At 34.7% G+C, this 23,688-nt stretch overlaps 2 protein-coding genes across 2 annotated transcripts in view; both read left to right on the top strand.

Moving 5' to 3' along the window:
• Positions 1-8,314, top strand: part of cntnap2b (contactin associated protein 2b) — a 34,162-nt gene extending 25,848 nt beyond the window's left edge. The window contains exons 20-25 of the mRNA XM_026279366.1: positions 500-727; positions 929-1,062; positions 1,181-1,274; positions 3,032-3,262; positions 5,481-5,555; positions 6,549-8,314. Of these exons, the coding sequence (XP_026135151.1) occupies positions 500-727; positions 929-1,062; positions 1,181-1,274; positions 3,032-3,262; positions 5,481-5,555; positions 6,549-6,748 (962 nt within the window). The 3' untranslated portion in view covers positions 6,749-8,314. The remainder of the gene's footprint in view (positions 1-499; positions 728-928; positions 1,063-1,180; positions 1,275-3,031; positions 3,263-5,480; positions 5,556-6,548) is intronic.
• A 422-nt stretch (positions 8,315-8,736) lies between these two features.
• Positions 8,737-20,494, top strand: cul1a (cullin 1a). Its single transcript, XM_026279373.1, has 22 exons — positions 8,737-8,957; positions 11,122-11,415; positions 11,530-11,707; positions 12,788-12,955; positions 13,047-13,097; positions 13,183-13,273; positions 13,377-13,540; positions 14,387-14,549; positions 14,638-14,768; positions 14,854-14,961; positions 15,735-15,841; positions 15,922-15,970; positions 16,056-16,187; positions 17,038-17,155; positions 17,245-17,321; positions 17,402-17,533; positions 18,061-18,153; positions 18,253-18,300; positions 18,697-18,779; positions 18,903-19,008; positions 19,165-19,278; positions 19,819-20,494. Exons 2-22 carry the CDS (start codon positions 11,276-11,278, stop codon positions 19,897-19,899), a joined length of 2,334 nt encoding a protein of 777 aa, XP_026135158.1. The 5' UTR covers positions 8,737-8,957; positions 11,122-11,275; the 3' UTR covers positions 19,900-20,494.
• Positions 20,495-23,688: the final 3,194 nt, after the last annotated feature.

Genomic DNA, 23,688 nt, shown 5'->3' on the forward strand with positions numbered 1-23,688 from the left:
AGCTCGTAAAGTCTAAAAACATTAAGTTGTATGGAATTTAAGGACATAAAATTAACAAATAATAATAAAGTCTTAATTCTCATTTTAAGAAATTGGAGATGTAAAAATAGAAATCATAATGTGATTAACATGATTATTAAATTTATGATCTCAGTAAATAAATCACTTAAAAAAACTATAATTTAATTAACAAAATAAAAGTGTGGACATTTTCAATAAGAGTCCCTGTGTATTTGGTTCTTATTTATAAATAAAACTTAGTTTTTAATTTGTTTATTATGGGATATAGATAGATAGATAGATAGATAGATAGATAGATAGATAGATAGATAGATAGATAGATAGATAGATAGATAGATAGATAGATAGATAGATAGATAGATAGATAGATACTTTTTTTTTAATGTGCTCCTGAATTTTTTGCCTTACTGTACGAGCACATGTCTTAGGACAGAAGGTAAATGTCAAGCCCTGTTGTCGTCATCTGCTTCCACTTTAGATGTTGGAGGGTATTTTGAGAGTGGGACCCTGGTGCGCTACGACCTCATGTCCGAGAGCAGCTCATCTCCTGCAGTGAAGGAAGGCATCTTTGGGGTCCTGAGTGCGGTGGGTAATCTGACCCGTGAGGAGCTGAGCTTTAGTTTCAGCACGTCCCACACACCTGCAGTCCTCATCTACATTAGCTCCAAGACACAGGACTACCTGGCCGTAGTGCTGCGGCACAACGGTGAGACACGCTCACGTGTTTAGATCTCAGATTTAACGTTTATGTTCTGAAATGGATATAAAAGACGCAAAGTCTTTTTTAATAATAGCTTAGAAACAGTGCTAATTATACATTTTTTTTTTTTTTTTATTTGCTGTAGTTTTAGTTTTAACGGCTGCTTAGATGCTCTTAACACTGATGAAACATTGTGTATTCCCTCAGGTACTCTACAGATCCGCTATAACCTTGGAGGACTGAGGGAGTCGTTCACGATCAACCTGAATCATCGTAACATGGCTAACGGTCAGCCTCACAACGTCAACATCAGCCGACAGGACAGACTCATTCAGCTGCAGGTACTGTATCTGTCTCCGTCGAGCCACTAGATCAAGATAGTTTCAGACTTCAGATGAATCTGCTTTATATTAGATGATAATAATTCACTGGATTTATGAGTCTGTCTGTGAGCTGCAGGTGGATCATTATCCCACAGTAAGCTACACTCTTCCTGAAGCCTCGGACACTGAGTTCAACCTTGTGAAGACCATTTTCCTAGGAAAAGTTTTTGGTAAGTAGGCTATTATTAACAAATATTAGCATGATTCAGGGCTTTAAGTATGCAATTGACAAAAAAATCTAAATAAAATAAAAACTTAAATCTAATTAGCAAAATATTAATACTTCATATAGCACAGGTGTTGTAGCACAGCATCATTACTCCAGTCAGAAAAGCATTTCTGATTATTATCAATGTTAAAAAAAAAGTTGTGCTGCTTAATAGTTTTGTAGGAATCTTGATACATTTCTCAGGATTCTTTGAGGAATAGAAAGTAAAAAATTACAACATTTATTAGAAATATATATATATATTTTTTACATATTGTCACTTTATGGTCAGCTTTGATCAGATTAATGCATACTTGCTAAATAAAAGTATTAATTTTTCAAAAAAATCGTACTTACCCCGAAATTTTGAACAGCAGTGAACTATATAAGTGAATATATTAAATATGATGAAAACAGGGATATGCTCTAGAAATTAATTACTACTTTCTATACGTCAAATAGATTTGTATATTCTTTGTGACTAGTTTTAGGTTTTAGCATTTTTGACAAGTAATACTATTATTGAAAATAACTCCATAGCATCACAAAGCGTAAAATGATAAACCATATTTACCAAGAATGCATGACTCACTCTCCTCCTTCTTCTTCCACTGGACTCTGAATGTAAGTCCTGACATCATCATGTGAAAGCTCTGGGTTCTGCTCCTGATTTCAGTCCAGTGCCCAGGTTTTCCTGCAGACTTGCATTACACACACAGGGAGCTGACCGTGTGAAGGGTCTGCATCTACACCCAGATAGATCTGTAATATTGTCGCTTAAGGTTTAGACCGAGGGAAATCTACAGTTTGTTATTCAGATATACACATATATGGATTGAGAAAGAGACAGACAGAAAAGAGAAATCTGGTGTTTTGTTTTGAGTTGCAAGACCTGCAAAGTGCTGGGAAAACATACGCAGTTCCATATCTGAGATTGCAAACAGGTAATATGTTCATAAAATGCTTTATATTCAAAATATTAGCATATGTTTTTTTCTTTTTTTTGAGTCGGGTGTTTTGTGGGATGTTTAGTAACATATTGGACAAAATTATGAGAATAATCAAGGACAGCACAGGTTTTCTCTCTTCTCACATATATAAAAATGCATTCATCTGTCCATGTTTGTGTATATTGTAAAAACAAGTCTTTTGGCTTTCGGTGTCATGATGTTTGCTTTCAATCTTAAGTGTGTCAAAATCCACTTTTCTATATTGTTAACCCAATAACTGTGGCATATTGCTTTTATAAATCATTGACACTACTATTTAATAAATAAGATTACTTATTCACAAAACTATTAAGCAGCACAACTGTTTTCAACATTGATAACCATAAGAAATGTTTCTTGAGCAGCAAATCTGCATATAAGAATGATTTCTGAAGGATCATGTGACACTGAAGACTGGAGTTATGATGCTAAACATTCAGCTTTGACCACATTTGTGTAATTTGTAATTTATGTCTACATCACTATGTGGAAATATTTGCGTAATGCCTCCCAAATGTTCACGCAATGGTGTGGTTTCAGTAACCACAGTTAGTGTTGAGTCAGGGACATGCTGTGTGTATCTAGTAGAAAGCATAAGCTCTTTATTTTGTAAAGTGTCTTAGATCATTCATTTGAAAACACCTGTCCTATAACTTTTATCATTGCCTTCACACACACTCACAGTTGTTTCCTCCATCTGATATTTTCTGTTGGTGTCTTTGTATTTCAGAAACAGGTCAGATTGATCCGGTGTTGATAGAGCGATATAACACACCAGGATTCGTGGGCTGTCTCTCCAGAGTGCAGTTCAACCGCATCGCCCCGCTGAAGGCCGCCCTGAGGACCGGAGTGCCCTCCACAGCCTCCATACAGGGAGTCCTGGTGGAGTCCAACTGCGGGGCGTCTCCACTCACAGTACCACCAATGTCTGCGGTCTTTGACCCCTGGCACACAGATTCAGGTAACTCCATCATTAAAAGCTGTTATATTGCCCCTAAGTGTTTAAAAAGAATAGTTCACCCCAAAAAAATGTATTTGCTGAGAATTTACTCACTCCAAGGCCATTCAAGATATAGATGAGTGTGTTTCTTCATCAGAACAGATTGGAGAAATTTAACATAACATCACTCGCTCACCAATGGATCCTCTGCAGTGAATGGGTGCCGTCAGAATGAGAGTCCAAACAGCTGATAAAAACAATAATCCACAAGTAATCCACCTGACTCCAGTCCATCTGTTAATGTCTTGTGAGGCTGTTTTGGGCTCTTTTTTGCTTTTAAGCCTGATTCTGATTTGAGGACTTTTTCACAGAAGAAAGCAGTATTATAGACAGAGGACTCGTATTTTAAACAGAAGCAATGGTTTGAAGTTAAAAATGTTTTAATGGTGAAATTGTTTCTTACAAACACGCAGATTTTCACTTCACAAGATGTTAATTGATGAACTGGAGTGGTGTGGATTGCATTATTGTGATGTTTTTATCAGCTGTTTGGACTCTCATTCTGACGGCACCCATTCACTGCAGAGGATCCATTAGTGAGCAAGTGGTGAAATTTTAAATTTCTCCAATCTGTTCTGATGAAGAAACACACTCATCTATATCTTGAATGGCTTTAGGGTGAGTAAATTTTCAGCAAATGTTCCTATTTGGGTGATCTATCTCTTTATGGGCTGAGCTCATGCTTGCATTGTAAGTTGGTTTCTTCAGAGACTGAAGATCTAGAACAATGAGCCTCCAGTGTAGATCATGGGAGCATCTGCCCCTTTGTGTGTTTTCATTATTCGAGCAGTCAAATCAACATCTTGTCATTTGTATAGGAATGTGATTGAAATGCGGTTGAGAGGTAAAAGAAAGATATCAATATTCATACCTGATTCAGCAGGATATTATAAAGGTCTTTGTCAGATGTGCACTGGAAAACCCCTTATGGGAACTAAAGGGGGATATTGAGGAAAAAAAGTTCCACTTGATCTTTTACTCTTGAGTTTTTTGTTTTTTGTTTTACAGTTTCATTATGAATCTGATGCACATGAAATGTGTTTCTATCTTCTGAAGAGATCTTTCCTGGTTGACTGGAAGAAATCAGATTTTTAGTAAAGGACATCTGTGATCTCTTCCCTGTAGAGAGGATTACTGCGGCACATTCCTGTTTGTGTGTGTGTGTGTGTGTGTGTGTGTGTGTGCGGAACAGGTTTTGGAAGCACCAGTGAGGTTTGTGTGAGGGTTAGTTTCACGTTTAGGTTTAAGGAATGGGAAACACATGAACTCATTATAGGAGGAATAATAAAGATAATCCTAAATCATATATTTCATCTCACATTCATAGTTTATATATTCCTGTTGAACTAATGTCACACCCCTAATATATTCCTTTTGATTAAATTTATTATTATTTTCTTAAATTCTTACTTATCTTGGAATAAAAACAAAATTAAAGAAATAAAAATAAATTATTAGAATAATAAATGAAATTAAAATATGTTATAATTATTATCATTATTAATACATTAAAATAATAAATGGATATTAAAACTCTAAATGTTTTATCAATTTATAACTGAAATGTTACAATATTTAATATTAATATATATATATATATATATATATATATATATATATATATATATATATATATATATATATATATATATATATATATATATATATATATAAACATTTCTAATTTAATATTAAAGTAAAATAATATAGTAAGTATTATTATGTGTTGTGTGTTGCATACAATTTACATTATTTGACTTTATTTACTTAAATAACTCAGTATACACAGCTCAACTTTAAATGCATGGGAATATGAATTTGCTCATTTTGTAATAACAATAAAAGTAATTAAATTTGAAATAAAAGAGGGGATGAGTGATCTTGGTACATGAGTATGTGAGTGTGTGCTTACACTCATGACAATGTGTATCTTGAGTTTTCTTGGATATTTGTGGAGTGTGGTGTTTGGAGCCTGTGGAGCGGCAGATGTAAAGAGCAGAAGGTTGGTCTCAGATCTGCGTCTCCTCCTGAGAGAAACACTCGAGCGCGTGCACCGATACACTCCGCTGCCCGCAGTGTTCCACTAACCTTCTGTACTTCATCTATGCCAAGAAATCCAGTGAAAGGGATTGTCAAAGTTTAGACTCATAAAACAGTGCACTTTTCTCTTTTTTTCAAGATGGTGCCCAGTTCCCATTCAACGAGGAGAGAGTCAGTCGTGATGGTGTCAAAAGAGACTCCGCAATAATTGGAGGTGAAATATACAGCTCAAGTTTAATGCTGCTACAAATTATAACTTAGCTCAGTGTTGTTGTTGTTGTTTTTCTTTATCAATCCACAGTTAGGCTCTAAATATGCTAGCATGCATAGCAAAACATGCCACTAGAAATGCATGTTAACAGTGCTAACATTTTCATAAAACCTATGTTTTTGGACTGCTTCATTTTTAATGTCATGAGACATTGTTTTTCCAAGACAACCTTTGAAGGACTTATTTAGTAAGATGGATCAAGATTGTTTTTTACAGATTTTATCACATGTACATTTAAATAAGATTTTTGTACTTGGATATAAAATGTTTCTATGTGTTTTATTGTTTGCTGAGTCCATATCTGCCATGATATGGCAATGGATTTAGAATATAACCAACCAACAATTATAATATTTCTTAGGCCAACGATTATATTTCTTTGATATTTTCTTTTTCAGTGTTGTAAAACATTTCTATAGTGATTTTAATTAATTTAGTCAATTCAATTTTAATTCATCATTACAACCATGATTTTAATATAATTCCATTAATAAATTATATTAATATTAATATGTATAACATAATCCAAATATAAAAATGTAATATTATAAATATGATTAAATGGGTGACATGAGGGTGAGTAATTAATAACAGAATTTTAATTTTTGGGTGAACTATCTCTTTAAAATAAGTACAATTCACCTATTAAAATAACATCATGTTTTATCATTGGTGTAGAACATTTCTATGTATGATTCATCATTACAATCATTATTTTCATATCATTGTCTAAATGTATAACACTAATATAGATATTATATAATAAAATATATATTAAAATATAATTAAATGTTAAAATATCAGTATTATAAACATTAGTAAAATAATTAGAATGTAATCTTTTAAAATAATAATGTCTAATTTTTATCATTGCCGTAAATCATTTCTGATTTATAATTACAATCATGATTTTAATATTATTTCTCGCTTATGTAGGCATCATCGCAGTGGTGATTTTCATTATCCTCTGCACGCTGGTGTTCCTGGTGCGTCACCTGTTCCATCACAAGGGCTCCTACCACACCAACGAGGCCAAAGGGGCGGAGTCTGCCGACTGCGCTGATGCAGCCATCATCGTGAATGACCCCGCCTTCACAGAGACCATTGACGAGAGCAAGAAGGAGTGGTTCATTTAGCCACACCCCCTTGGAGAGTCTTCTTTCTCTTCTTCTTCCATGATGGATACATTAAAAAGGTCATTCTAAAATTTTTGAGCAGCCGATGTGAAACGGACACATGGCAAGTCCATTTGGACCACGTCTGTGCACTAAATGGCATGTCTGTTCTGTAATTATTTTGTATGTACATTAATACAGCACAAGGAGATCAAATTCATCCCATGCACACGACTGGCATATTCCATGTGGGACGACGGTAAATAAAACCAACAACTGATGCATAAATCATTGCAATACTGCTGGTCTGTTAACAAATGTGTGTTCAGCAAACATGAATGCACCAAATATTCCAATAGCACAAAACGGAATGTGTACAGAATGATGCATACTTATGTTTCTGATAATGACATTTGATTGTATTTAAACATTTTGTTGTCAGCATCTTCAGGACAATAATATATTGTAGCATGGTAATCCGCCGATGGCATTCTGAATCACTCATCAATGTTAATGCAGCACTTTTATATCTCATGGTAAATGTTCTTTATAGTTCTCAGAACTCAGTGTTATTTATCTGTTTCTCCATAAGTGCTTGTTCGAACCCTATGGAAGACATGACAGGCGTTTTAGATGGTTTTTAAAAACATGAAAGCTCCAGAGAAAGAGTTTAGTTCAGATGTGTTCAGTAGGAAATTATCTTGAATGGTCCATTTGCTTCAGTGTCTTTTAATGTGCCTCAAAGGTTCAAGGTTTCTTCTGGCCAAGCATTGATTTTGTGATAGATTTGATGACCCTTATATGTTAATATAAAAGAAAGTTGAATTTGTTTTGTGTGTTTGCAGTTTTAAAGCACTGCTCATTTAAAATCAGCGGCACAAACTACGCACAAACCATTTTTTTATATTGTCATCACTCTGTCATTGTTATTTCTTAAAGGGATAGTTTACTCAAAAATGTTAATTCTGTTAGCAATTACTCACCCTTGAGTTGTTACAAACTTTTTTTCTGAAGATATTTTGAAGAAGTTGGGTAACCACATTGACTTCCATAGTATTTTCTTTCCATACTGTGGAAGTCAGTGGGGTCCAACAACAGAATTTTCATTTATGGGTGAACTATCCCTTTAACTATGTCTGAATCCCACATTTCTGTATTAACATGGTCTCACAAGAGTTTGTTTTCTCCACTCATGTGAATTACTGACAAAGGTATTATTCAACCATCAGATAGATTACAAAATCTGGTTTATAATAAAGCACTATGATAATGTTGCTTCCTGTAAATTGGAGTTTTTCCATTAATTATTAACGTGTTAAATGTGTCTCCATGCATTACCAGTATATCAGTTGGTCTTTTAAATTAACAAAATTGCTTAATTATTAATATTTGTCACATCAGAATTACTTTGTGATTTTATTATAATGTAACGCAATCATTTGTTCTTTGAATGTTTGAAAATGCTCATGTGTATGATGAAATGTTATTTTATGTTGACGGTTGTAAAGAAACTGACGCTCCAATAATGAACACATTGCAAATTTCAATAAACTACTGGATTGTTTTTGTAAACAAAAAAAAAAAAAATGTTTTTTTTTTTTTTTTTTTTTTTTTAGGGAATGATTACAAAAAGCTCTGTTTATTAATATGGCCCTCTCATTATGATGATAATCGCTCATGCCAATCTTATAGGCCAAATCCAACACTTTTTGTGATTTTATTTATTTACCTCTAAAGTCTGTTTTTAATGTTATTTAAGATTCCTTGCACATTTCTTTCTGGTAATTTAATTTATAAATGAATGTCTACATTGAACTATTAATTTGGATACTGTAATGTACGGTAGTGGTGCAGGGGAGAATTACAGTATCATGTGGTAAAACAATGATACTTTGAAACATATACTGTATACGAAATAATATGATTACCATATATGACTATTATCAAAATTATTAATCACTTAGACGGAACCTTCGACCACAGCCGCTGTTTTCGATCGGCCCGCGCGCTGACGGAGATCGTCGCTGTTTCCGGGGGACCGTGTTTCCGTGAGCACGCGCTGACGGAGTGTTTCTGTGTTCGATATTTCGGCGTCGTTCTTTTTATTTTATTAGTAATAAATAACGTTCGCCGCATACGTGTCTTATATATAAAACGGGACATTGTTATACCAGGATCTGGAGCGGTGTTGGAGATACATGTTTATGTGTGTCGTTCTTTCTGGATGATGGTAAGAGCGCGAGATTAGCAGTTAGCTTTAGCCCGAATCCTGAACACAAACACACAGAGTTACAAGCGATCTTGAATATATTATTATCATAAGTGCATTGTGTACTTCTTTTCTCCTGGCTTGTATTAACGAATCTCTCTAGGAGTCTCACGGAGTATCTGTGGTGTGTTTTCAGAGGAGGCCTCAGCAGTCAGATTGTATTTACGTTACGTGAAGCACACAATTAAGCAACTTTTAATTCTCTGTGTGCCATTTTTGATGAAGGGAGTGACTGTTATACAAAAAAAATCAGCTTTAGGCTCAAGTAAGAGCACAGCAGTAACTGGTAACACACGAGTCGCTCTGCGGATGTGGTCTAACATGACGATCCGACAAAACTATGTCTAAATCGCTCACACTGAGATAAATGAAGCTAGCTGTCCAGTGTTGATCTGTCGCTCACTCTGAGTTGAGGACAGGGCCTTAGGAACATCATGCAGTGAGGGTCAGTCAAACGAAGAGATTGTTAGAGTTCAGCAGAGATCATCAGACATCTGGAGGTTCAGAGCTGAGAATTCAGACTGAGGTTAGCAGTGAACTTGATCACAGGTAACAGGTATTATTTGCAGAATTAGTTTCAACCATTTTTTAATACGTATAGATAAAATTTTATCTATTATATATTTATTTTTTTATATTTGAAATCGCCCATTTTCTATTATTTTTTTTATTTTTGTGTATGTCTAAATGTATGTAAAAAAAAAATAAAAATCAGAACATTTTGATGAATGCAGTGTTCACTGAAATTAGAAATGTCTTTACTGTCACTTTTGATCAGTTAATGCATCCTTCCTCGCTGATTAAAAGTAATAATTTCTTTCCTTTTTCTTTTGAAATCGTACATACACAGAACGTTTGATGGCAGTGTAGCACACTTTCCATAAAAACGTTAAGCAGAAAAATCAGATTTCAACATTAATAAAAATGTTTCTTGAGCAGTAAATAAGTATATTAGAATGATTTCTGAAGGATCATCTGACACTGAAGACTGGAGGCAGACTGAGACTTCTTTCAAGTCATATAATCGTACGTGTGTATGTATGTATATATGTGGATATATATACACACCTGATTATATATATATATATATATATATATATATATATATATATATATATATATATATATATATATATATATATGTATATGTGTATTTTTTACATATTTGTTAAACCTGTCATTATGTCCTGACAGTAGAATATGAGACAGATAATCTGTGAAAAAATCAAGCTCCTCTGGCTCCTCCCAGTGCTCCTATTGTCATTTGCAGAAATTCATCGCTCCCGGTAAAAAATAACCAATCAGAGCTGCGGTCCGTAACTTTGTTTGTGTTCAAAATGTAGAAAAATATATATAATAAGCGAGTACACCATGAATCCATTTTCCAAACCATGTTTCTAGCTTGTCCTGAATCACTAGGGTGCACCTATAATAAGTGTTTATATTCAGACTATTTTAGATTACTTCGGGGGTACCACGGCGGAGTAACCCAGTACCTTTGTGATTCTTCATAGACATAAACAGAGAGAAGTAGTTCGGGCTACAATCTTCTTCCGCAAGACGCAAGCAGTTCTGTTTATTAACCGCTAGAGCGTCAAAAGTTACCTACTGCAGCTTTAATATGTAATAAAATAATACAAAATCTGTAATAGATATAAACAAGATCATTTTAATTATATTGTGATACAAGAACTCGTACTGCATTAATGAGGATGTATAATATAATTATCATGTTCAGCTGTTGGTCTTGTTTTGTAATTATGAACTAATTCAAAATCATAAAGTTTGAGTCCAGATGTTCTGCTGTTCTGTCCAGGTAAATCACTGTAAGTCATGATCTAATGGCAGAAGGCTGTTTGTTTGCTTGGTTACAGCACCAGCTGCGGCCCAGAGCTCCTAGAGTTGATCCTTGAGTTGTTGCCATGGATACAAGAAGGAAACCCCAGGATATAATGAACAGTAGATTCCATAGAAATAATATTTATCCCAGGAAAAACTACTGCTGCTGTCTTTTCAGCAGAATCATCATTTGATAGCAGATTCCTGTTAGTTTTCGTTTGCTCAAATGTATTTAGTGCTACATGATTCCAGCTGACTGTATCTCTCTCTTCCTTGTTCCTCACAGGTTTCTTTCCTGTCTGTCGCTGTTCCCTGAGGGTCGCCCCTCCTCATCCTCTCTCACCACTTGACCCTATGGAGGAGTAGCTCTTGAGTGACAGGCACAGGAACCAATCAAACGTCAGGAGGAGCATCAGACGCATAGCGGCCGGGCCGAGAGGATGTCGTCTAACAGGACCCAGACCCCTCACGGTCTGAAGCAGATCGGGCTGGACCAGATCTGGGATGATCTGCGGGCGGGGATCCAGCAGGTGTACACCCGCCAGAGCATGGCCAAGTCACGCTACATGGAGCTCTACACGTATCCTCGATGCATTTATATTTAGACCATTTATATAACTGCATTTGTTTAATTTATCATTTATTTCAAAAACGCATCCAGTGTCTGTTGTGTCCTTAATGTCCTGATTTTCAGTCATGTGTATAATTATTGCACTAGTGTGCATCAGTCGAATCAGGCCCGCGGTGCAGGTGCCCCTCCGTCCAAACCTTCAAAGAAAACCCCCACACCTGGAGGAGCTCAGTTTGTGGGGCTGGAACTCTACAAGAGACTGAAGGAATTCCTGAAGAATTACCTTACAAACTTACTGAAGGTACGTAACGAAAAGAAATGTGTTTTGACACTACTGTTCAAAAAATGTTTTTGAAAAAGTCTCTTCTGTTCACCAAGGCTGCATTCATTTGATTAAAAATAGAAATATTGTGAAATAATATTACAGTTTAAAATAGTTGTTTTCTATTTGAATATATTTTAAAACATAATTTATTCCTGTGGTCAAAGCTGTATTTTCAGCATCATTACTCCAGTCTTCAGCGTCACATGATCCTTCAGAAATCATTCTGATTATTCTGATTTTCTGCTCAAGAAAAATGTATTACTGTCTACTATTATATTATTCTTAAATGTTGTGATTATTTTTTTCAGGATGCTTTGAAAGTTTAAAAGAGCAGCATTTATTTGAAATGGAAATCTTTTGTAAAGATATAAATGTCTTTACTGTCACTCTTGATCAATTTATTTGTCTGCTGAACAAATTATTTAAAATCTTATTGACCCCAAACTTATTTTTTTTTTTTTTTTGACATTTAATTTTTTTTAAACTAAGTAATTTTGTGGTGTGTTTGTGGCATGTTTGTTTTTTAATGTCTATTTTCTTTATTCATTTTATTTTGGTTTTAGTTTTTTTAATGCATCAAATTAATCAAAATGAGAAATGTTGTCTTAGCAAGTAGCTGAGATTTCAAGTAACAATGTTTTTTTTTTTAATGATTATTATTGATTTAGTATTAGTTTACCTTACTTATACCTTTACTGATTTATTTAGTGTTTCTGAACAAATGTCCTTAAGGATGCATTGTTTCACCCAGTGAATCAGATTCACAGCATTTAACCCAAAAGATTGATACAGCACCATTCATGGGGCAGATTTGTTCAAAGCACATTTGTCCATGACCAAAGTGAGCCTATATTATTACTTAGATTTTTTCAATAAAAGTTGTCTACAAATTCACAGACTCTAGAAGTAATGCTTAAATGCCATAAACATTTTGTCCTCAATAAAACAGCTGAGTAGATGCTTTGTGAACAAGCTGTGGGGCAGTTACAACAAATTCATAGCAAGAACACTTGATCAGTTTATTAATATGATATGTTTGTTGGCTCTTGTCCTCAGGATGGAGAGGACCTGATGGATGAGAGCGTTCTGAAGTTCTACACACAGCAGTGGGAGGATTACAGGTTCTCCAGTAAAGTGCTGAACGGGATCTGTGCGTACCTCAACCGCCACTGGGTCCGCAGGGAGTGTGACGAGGGCCGGAAAGGGATCTATGAAATCTACTCTGTAAGTGTTTCTTGCTTTTCTTCTGCATTACAGCACAGTTTCAATCCATAAACAGTTGTACATGTTTTATTGTGTGTGTGTGTTTTTCCAGCTTGCTCTGGTGACGTGGAGGGAATGTTTGTTTCGGCCTCTGAATAAGCAGGTGAGTTTGGAAACAGGAAATGCATCATATTGGGCAAGGTGAGAAACACTCTAATAAATGTCTTTTTTGGTACCTGTGTTCTTAGGTCACAAATGCAGTATTGAAGCTGATTGAGAAGGAGAGGAACGGAGAGACCATCAACACTAGACTCATCAGTGGAGTGGTGCAGTCCTATGGTGCGGCACCGCTCACGTCAGGATGGATTGTTTTTGCGTCTGTGATACGTGATGTTTAGAAGCTGTGCAGTTGCTCAGAAATCTTTCTCTCCATCTCTCGTAGTTGAGTTGGGTCTCAATGAGGACGATGCCTTCGCTAAAGGTCCCACTCTGTCCGTCTACAAGGAATACTTTGAGACTCAGTTCCTGGCTGACACCGAACGGTTTTACACCAGGGAAAGCACAGAGTTCCTGCAACAGAATCCTGTCACTGAGTACATGAAGAAGGTGAGGCCGAAATAGAATGATATGCTTTAAAAAAAGAAATCAAAGCACTTCAATAAATGTGGAAGTGGTAGCGAGAAGGACTGGTTGATTTCTCAAATATATTTAAAGTTCTTTTGTTGTTATATTTAGCAGCATTGTGAATATTGCAGGGATCTTACAGCACTTTTATTTGGCCATTAATGTTTTTTTTGTTTTTTTAAGATCATAAAAGCTTTATGGGATTTTCATTTTAATTGTAGATTGATTGTTAATTCCTTGAATATGATGCAGGTTATATGTAATTAAGTAAACTAAGTAATTAATGCTTTTATTCTTCAGGGATGCATTAAATTAATCAAAAGTGACAGTAGACATTTATAATGTAAAAAAAATAATTTTCAACTGCTTTTCTTTTGAACTCTCTATTCATCCACCAAGAATCCTGAAAAAATATATCATGGTTTTGACAAAAAAAATATGGAGCAGCAAAAAAAAAATTTCAACATTGTTAATATGAAGAAATAATTTTTTGACTAGCAAATCAGCATATTAGAATGATTTCTGAAGGATCATGTGATGCTGAAGACGCTGAAAATTCAGCTGCACATCACAGAAATAAATAGAAAATTTTAATATATTAAAATAGAAAACCGTTATTTTAATTTGAAACAATATTTCACAATATTACTGTTTTTACTGTATGTTTGATCAAATAAATACAGCATTGGCCAGAATAAGAGACGTTCAAAAATCTAAAAACAAATCTTGTCAAATCCAAACTTTTGAATGGTGGTGTTTGTCAAACATCATAAAGTCTGCAACTTTTATTTTAGGATTTAGTTTGGTGAAGTTGTGTGTGTTTTGCAGGCCGAGGCTCGTTTGCTGGAGGAGCAGAGGAGAGTGCAGGTTTACCTTCATGAGAGCACACAGGATGAGCTGGCCAGGAAGTGTGAGCAGGTTCTCATCGAGAAGCACCTGGAGATCTTCCACACAGAGTTCCAGAACCTTCTGGACTCCGACAAGAATGAAGGTGTGGACCAGAGTGAAACCTCAATGTCTGTTCACCTGTACTTCAGATTGAGATTCTCAGCTATAATTGATTCCTTCTCTCTGTGTAGATCTCGGTCGCATGTACAATCTTGTGTCACGGATCACAGATGGATTGGGAGAACTAAAGAAACTTCTGGAAACGCACATTTATAACCAAGGCTTGGCAGCCATCGAGAAATGTGGGGAGTCTGCTCTCAACGTGAGTCTGAAGACCATCACGCTTTAGATCTGATCTTTCTGACAGCACATGTTTAACCGCTATGAATTCTTTGATTTGCTTGTAGGACCCCAAAATGTATGTCCAGACAATTCTGGACGTGCACAAGAAGTACAATGCCCTGGTGATGTCAGCGTTCAACAATGATGCTGGTTTTGTGGCTGCTCTTGACAAGGTAAGACCATCTTTTCAGTTCTGTTTGGTCAAGATTGAATAAGTTGTAGTAATTGTACCTGTTTAACTCGATTTAACCTGTCAAGTTCTTTTATGTCTGTGGGTTGGGATCCTGATGCCTGTCGTCTCACAAACTGCTTTTTTGACTAAGGTTATTGACACATAAAACATAAATAAAAAACATTTGTTAATTGAAATTAACATTTAACTGAAATGTATTTATTTCAGCTAGTTGCCATTTATAAAAAATGGAAAACAAAAAAAACACTAAAGATGACAAAAACAGTAGAATCACTTAAATCTTAACTAAACAGAAAATATAAAAACTGAATCAAAATATTAATCAAAACTAATAGTATCTCAGTGATATTAAAATAACAGTAGTTTAGGGCTGAAATAACTAAAACTAAAATTTATGAATAAAAACAGTGTAGATATCATTTTAAAAAGACAAAAACAACAAAATGACTAACTAAAATTTTAGCGAAAGCTGAAAATCTAATTAATTAAAAAACTATAATGATATCTTTTTCTGATATGCAGAAAATTAGCTTAGCACTACTTACATTTTTTAATTAAATATAATTTAATATAATCTAGTATTTTTCATGTAGATATTTTATGAACTAAAGTGCGCATATATATATATATATATATATATATATATATATATATATATATATATATATATATATAAACAAACAAACAATTTTTTTATTTTTTGCATTTTTTTTATAGATATTGAAAGTATTCAGACTTGTTTTCTGTGTTCAGGCTTGTGGGCGCTTCATCAATAACAATGCTGTTACTAAGATGGTTCAGTCCTCCAGTAAATCTCCTGAACTGCTGGCCAGATACTGCGACTCTCTGCTCAAGAAGAGGTGTGTGTGGTTAGACACACTGTAAATGTGTTCTTTAATTCCAGTGCTGAATCTAATCGAACCTTTGTCTGATACTTCAGCTCTAAAAACCCAGAGGAGGCGGAGCTTGAAGACACTCTGAATCAAGTGGTGTGTTTTTACAAAATCTAACCGCAAGATTTAACATAATGCCTCTGTTTTGTCTTTGTATTGATCTTTTGTTCTCTTTTTGTAGATGGTGGTGTTCAAGTACATTGAGGACAAGGACGTGTTCCAGAAGTTCTATGCGAAGATGCTGGCCAAGCGTCTGGTCCATCAGAACAGCGCCAGCGACGACGCCGAGGCCAGCATGATCTCCAAACTAAAGGTGCAACAGTTCTAGATGTGATGTTTACTGAAGTCCATGTGCTGCATTTACTCATTCCTTCTTTTTGTATGAAATTTGTTTGAAAAACAAGTCTTTATTATGTATTAAGTGTTCCTTAATGTTCCTCCATTAGCAGTAAATGTCATGGGTTCAATGGGAGCACACATACTGAAAAAAAAAAATTATAGCCTGAATGCAGTGTAAGTTGATTTGGATAAAATCGTCGGGTTAAATGCATACATGCATTTAAACTAGATTTCTTTATTGTAATGTCATAATTTCTCTATCAAATCACTATTTTACATTTTTATTAATGCATTTGGCAGATGCTTTAAGTGTTATTTTAATGTTATTTATATAGTATTATAATTAGTATTTTAATTAGCATTTATTTTTATATTTTGTTTAATTTTTAGTTTTAATAATTTTGTGCTCTTGTCACCTTTTATTAGATTTTAAAAAAGGATTTCATTTTAGATTTAATTTATCTTGTCAGTTTTAGTAATTGTGGTACTTTAATTTAGTTCCCAAGGCAACATTTAAGTTTTTTTTCTTTTTGTATGCGTAATTATTATTTATTTGTAATCAATTTGTAATAGTTTTTTATATATACATACACACACACCCCTATATAAATACAATTTATCAGCTCATGCATTCTCTGGGAATCAGACCCATAACCTTGATGTTGTCTGAACACTAATCAAAGTCATTTCAGAAAAAAAAACTTTTTTTTTCATTTGATTTAATTTTTCTATACCACCCAAACCTTGTGGTGTCCTTATGCTTGTTCATTGCATATACCATCATCAGTGTTTGAGTCTAACACTGTTTGATTTGTCATTTTTAGCAAGCGTGCGGCTTTGAATACACATCGAAACTCCAGCGCATGTTCCAGGACATTGGAGTCAGCAAAGACCTCAACGAACAGTTCAAGAAGCACCTCACGAACTCGGAGCCTTTAGACCGTAAGAATGGGCTTCTCTCTTCTCTGCTGCGGTGAGAAATACTGTCATTTGTGCTTGAAGTCTCATATAAACAATGTGTTGTTTCCTAGTGGACTTCAGCATCCAGGTGTTGAGCTCGGGTTCATGGCCCTTCCAGCAGTCCTGCACTTTTGCTCTGCCGTCTGAGGTATTAAAACAAAATGCCTTATGCAAGTTTCTTGTTCTTTCCAAGGTTTGTAAATCTGTCGTCTGTCTCTTCTGACACAGTTGGAGAGGAGCTACCAAAGGTTCACAGCCTTCTATGCCAGCAGACACAGCGGCCGAAAGCTCACCTGGCTTTACCATCTGTCCAAAGGAGAACTGGTCACCAACTGCTTCAAAAACCGCTACACCTTACAGGTCTGACCGGATACGTGTGACTCGAATTCTTCAAACCATGACATTTTCTTCTTAAATGTTTTCAAATGTAATTTACTCCTGTGATACGAAACTGAATTTCCAGCTTACTCCAGTCTTCAGTGTCACATGATCCTTCAGAAATCATTCTAATATGCTGGTTTGCAGCTCAGGAAACATTCATCATTATTATTACTCTCAATGTTGATATGCTGCATCATATTTTTGTGGAAACCATGATGCATTTTTTTCAGTATTTCTAGAACATTCAAAAGAATAGTATTTATTTTAAATGGCAATTTTTTTTCATAATGTTATCAATGTCTTTACTGTCACTTTTGATCAATTGAATGCATCCTTGCTGAATAAAAGTATTAGTTTCTTACTGACTGCAAACTTTTGAACGGTATAGTAAATTAGCTAAATATGCACTAATAGTTATTGATTGCATTCATATAATTTTTAGGATAACTTAGGTCATTGATATAGTGTGTGAATATTCATCAGACTGGTTGTGTGTGTCCATACAGGCGTCTACGTTTCAGATGGCCATTTTGCTGCAGTATAACACAGAAGACGTTTATACGGTCCAGCAGCTGACAGACAGCACACAGATCAAAATAGTAAGAAACAAAAGAAGACTCTTAAAGATCCAGATGGCAGCCAAATGTGGAATTTTGCACATTAACTGAGTTTTTTTTTTTTTTTTTTATGTATTTTAGGATATATTGGTGCAGGTTTTGCAAATATTATTGAAATCCAAGCTGCTGGTAAGCAATTGTTTTATCTTTTATTAAAAAAAAAAAAAAATCCTGTCTACTTGAAATCAAAATTGAGTGCATTTCCTCATAATATTTTTTTTATTTACATATAATTACTTGACTTCTGAAACAACTCTATTTATGGCCTCGATGACATCAGCAGAAAGGGAAAGTTAACCAATAGCCAAATAGCTATTTAGGTGTTGTTCCTGTAATTCCTCCTTAATCCACTCACACTCTATTTTGCTGTGGAATGTCCACTATTCATATACAGTTAATTTCCATCCCTACACTTGTTTTCTCTGAAATTTCTCCTAACTTTACAGACATAAAATGGGTTGTGAGTGCCATTTCATGTTGCTTCAGTCATGTATTTGCAGTTGTTTTCAGTTGTACTCTATGCAGGTTCTAGAGGACGAGAACGCAAACGTGGATGAAGTGGAATTCAAACCCGACACCCTCATAAAACTCTTCCTGGGCTATAAAAAGTAGGTCATCTGAGTGCATCTCATCTTGCAGACAGTTATGATTCTATATTTAATGTTTCACATTTTGTGCTTTAGAATGCGGCAGAGTAAATGAACTTGATGGCTGCACTGTTTTCTCCCCAGTAAAAAACTAAGAGTGAACATTAACGTGCCAATGAAGACGGAGCAGAAACAGGAACAAGAAACAACCCATAAAAACATTGAAGAGGACAGGAAACTCCTGATTCAGGTTTCATGTCCAAGTCTCTTATGCTCACCAAGCCTGCATTTATTTGATCAAAAACAGTAAAAACAGTCATCTTATTGCAATTTAACAATTGTTTTCAGTATATATTTTATGAGGTGGGGTCTGTTCGAATAGCATACTAAGTTTTGATGTGTGCAGGCGGCCATAGTGAGGATCATGAAGATGAGGAAGGTTCTGAAGCATCAGCAGCTTCTGGCCGAGGTTCTGAATCAGCTCTCATCCCGGTTCAAACCCAGAGTTCCCGTCATCAAGGTCAGTTTTTCCTGTTCTACAAATCTAGTCTGGATACCAGGAGTTTTTACAGGGTTTCTGTGGGTCTTAAAAAGGGTCTTTATTCACCCTTCTTCAAATATAGGCCTTTGAAAAGGTTTTAAAGTTTATAAAAGTTCCATGCGCAACAAAAATGTAAAAAATCTTCCTCAGTATTTTTTTTTTCAATACATTTGAAATGAAATGGGGTCTGAAAGCGTTTCTCTTTAAAATAGGTTGTTTTAATCGATCATTTTGAACAATTTCTCAGAAAACAAGACTTGTTATTGCTTTTCAAGTAGTATATATTAATTTAAAAATAATTTTACTGGAAAACAAGACAAAAATACTGAAGAACATCACTTTTCTGCAGGTCCTGGAAAAGTTATGGTGGAAAAGATGTATTTTTTAAACACATTGACGTTTTGTGTTTTCTTTACATGGTCTTAAATGTATCATCATAAAACCTGCAGAAACCTTGTTTTATCAGCACAGAAGCACAGTATAGTGCTCATGTACTTGGGTTTGTGTTGTGTTTTGCAGAAGTGCATTGACATCCTCATAGAGAAGGAATATCTGGAGCGGGTGGATGGAGAGAAGGACACCTACAGCTACTTGGCCTAAACATTTCTCCACTCCATGTCTTTACTGTCTCTCTCTCTCGCTCTCACCCTTTTTTTTTTTTTTTTTTTTAAGTTGTCTCTTTGGTAATAAATATCATTCCTCTTGATGTTCGGCCTGTGTTGAGTTTAAAAAAGCAAAAGGACTAATAGGAGAGGAGAGTGTGTGCGTCAGTGAACGTCTTTGTGCAAGAGATGGACTTTACTGCTTCCCCGGATATGGATGGACTGCATTGGAAATGTACATACAAACCGAGACCTCCAGCTTTAATCTTGCAAAATAAATACAGTGCTGGTTGTAAAAACCCAATCAGAAATAAATCCTACATTTTAAGCATGTTATTACCTATCAGCATTTAAATGAATAAAGATGCATTGAAATCTTAGCAATGCGGGCCTTCAGAAATGATTTAAGAAAGGAATGGAAATAATGTAGGAAAAAAGGTGCAATTTTAGCTGCACGTCCCAAGAATGAGCAAGTTGGACAGGTTTGTAGACATGTTGTCTGCATTGTTACCTGTGACCGGAAAACCATTTGTATAGTGTGGTTCACTTTTTTAATGTGTGTTAAATAAAATAATTAAAAGTTTCTGTATGTATTTCTGATGCTGTGGAGTCTCTATGTGAAGCAAAGAGCGATAAGACAATGTTATGATTATTCAAACACAGTTACGCATGTTCAGAACATCACTATCAGGCATTTTCCACAAGCAGTGTACAAAATACAGCCTGAAACTTTAAATGCTCATTGATATGTCGATCTCCATCCTCAAAATAAAACATATTAACTCTTCAATATAATATTCATATCACAATAATTGTATAAATTATGAAATTAGAATTTGTGTGCAAAAAGCAAAATATATCATTAGGTAAAGAGTAATAAAATGCTAAAACTGAAAAATGTACAGGGCAGCAGGGTAAACGTTAAAAGATGTAAACTCAGGAGCAGCTATCTAGTTAATGCTTAGTTAAAAATATTAGTTTTTTGTTAGACTGAGTGGTAAAATTAAATTATGTTTTTAATTGGTTAAAATATATATTTTACTACAGTTAATATAATGTCAATAAAGTAGATTCACAAAAATGTAAATGCTACATTAAACATTTATAGCATATAATTGTTAATTTTGTAGAAAGGCCCTATATTTTCGCTAACATATCTATCAAGGAAAACATTGGATTTATTTATTACAGAAAGTGGCGGTTTTTTTTTTTTGTTTGTTTTTTTTTTTTTGTACCAATTGATTAAGTTGGTAATTTGAGATTCGCTCCGACCGAGTCATTGAATCAGTGAAGTGGTGAATCCTATTTTTAACAGATACAGCTTCATCGAAAAGAATCGGCTCAGAAGAATGATTCATCGCGAATCATGCGTATTTCGAAGCTAGTCTCGTTTTCAGTGCTAAATAACGGTTAACGATTTTTTATGAAACTCAGTAGAGTAAAGTGTAATATACTGTGGTTTAGAAAGTAATAAAGTCAAAGTTATATGGAAATACTCTAAAGAAGTAGCCTACAGTTATTTGAAAAGGTCTTAACGTAAATAAGTAAATGTTTACTTTTTATATCCCCAAATGTCTGTATCAAGAGTGGTTGCAGTTTGTTGCAGCACTTTTACACGAAGTGCTAAATGAACGTCACTTCTTAAATGTGCTGATTAATTAGTTTATTAGTAAAACCGGCGATGCTTTAGGCTGTCTCTCCGAGGAGCAAGATCAGAGTGGAGAGAAACACACTGACCGTGAGCTTCAGGATCAGGATCGAGCACTACAACCAGCAGCCACCATTCAAGAGGAATATTACAGGGTTCTCTCAAAGAGGAAGATACGACATGCATCTAAAAATTTGCCTTATTTGTGCTTATTATAACAATATTTATTATCCCCAAAACAGCTGATTTGTAAATTAGACACGTCATTTTAAATAAAAAAAATGCGTGATTATCATGAATGGAAAAAAAAAATATTTTTTTGTAATATAACTTTTTTTATTAAATTATTTATTTACAAAATTTAATACACAATTTCTCAGAAGCAAGAAAAATAAATAGTGGAAAACTCAATAGTAGGCTACACAGCAGTCCACCTGTTGCAACTCTGATGTCATGTCACTATGTGAATAATTGTAATGCCGTTAAACATCATTATAGGCTACTGTAGAGCTGCTTATAACTGATTTCTGCTTGTTTCAGAATTTTACTCAATTTACAGTTTTATTGAACTTAATCGTTTAAACACTGATAGATATTTTCTTTATGCGACCCTATTAATATGTCTTGTTTTGTTTAAACATTCTGATAGAGTTTTCTGATAGATTTCAAGTTTATTGCTGTGTTTTTATTGTGTGTGTGTGTGTGTGTGTGTTTTACACTCTGTTAGTTTGGAGGGAAGGATCTTCACCAGGAGGATCAGATCAGACAGCTGAGAACGTGAAGAACCAGATAACCGTAAAGGAATGGGAGAAAGTGTTTGAGATGAGCCAAGACAAGAATCTCTATCACAGCCTCTGCACAAGTCTTTTCCCCACCATTCCAGTCATTTCTCAATGATCAATGTTGTTAATTGTTTACAGGATATTCTATTCAGCTTATTTTGCAACACGAAATTAAGCTATTTTCTGTGTATGTGCAAGACTCTGATTCATAAGCCGCTTTTTCCTACTATGTTACAGACTACGCCATCGCCCAGCGGATTTTAGATCTTCATGCCAGGAAGAGTTTACAGTACTGCTGAAATCCAAAAATACTGTACATTATTCAAACTGCTATTCACTTAAATCTTGTCCTTTGCTGTAGATCGCAATCTTTTTTTTTTTCATTTTTGGAGCTAGACATTCAGAATCAAGTCATACAGGTTTGGAATGATCTGAAAATGATGATTAATTATAATCAGTAAGATGATAATTCACCACATAACCCTGTATCTGTAGATCACCTCAGAGGCCCAGGAGTTCGTGATGGACCAGTTCAAGCATCTGTGACAGCCGGATGGAGGTGGAGCCACCAAATCGGCCTTGTGGCTCACTATGAGGCAGCTGGAGAGCATGCTGCGACTCGCTGCTCAGATGAGGTGTGTATCCATCGTGTAATGGATGATGTTCCCAAAAATGGTTTCAGCATGCACCCATGTCCATCAAACATGGCTTATGCAGAGTTTGAAATGTATCCTTGTCCTCTTCCTTTGGAAAGGTTCAACCCAAACATGTAAAAGAGGCATTTAGACTCCTGAATAAGTCAATTATTCATGTGGACTCTGCTGACATCAACCTGTTGGTGTTGCACATGCAAAAGATGGAACAACATGAGTCCTCATTTTTCCATTACAATAGCATATCTCAGATATTTCACTCTCTCCCTGCCATTGAATCTTATTTTTATAATTTTTTCCTATTTTTTGCATTAAAAAAAGAATTATTATTATTATTTTTATTTTTATTTTATTTTTTTGTATTCCCATTGTGGTAAAAGTTGTTAGTTGTGCCACCATCAGTCATTGATTCTTAAACTGTTTTTTTTTTTTGTCTAATTGTTTTAATAATAATAATATATTTACTTATTTTTATTTTTTTATTATTATTGTTGTTGTTTTAATTGTTAACTTATAATTATAATAATAAAATAAGAAATAAAAGGTTAATTTAAATGTACTTTGAATATATTTAAAATGTGAAAGACAGTCTTTAGTTTCTTTTGCAATTTAAACCATGCTTTACTCTGCAATTCTTAAAGTGTCTGACCAACCACCTGGTTGGCAATTTTCAAACTAATTTTAGACTAATTTTAGACTAGGCA

The sequence above is a fragment of the Carassius auratus genome, chromosome 2 (genome assembly GCF_003368295.1).
Source record: "Carassius auratus strain Wakin chromosome 2, ASM336829v1, whole genome shotgun sequence".
NCBI classification, from domain to species: domain Eukaryota; kingdom Metazoa; phylum Chordata; class Actinopteri; order Cypriniformes; family Cyprinidae; genus Carassius; species Carassius auratus.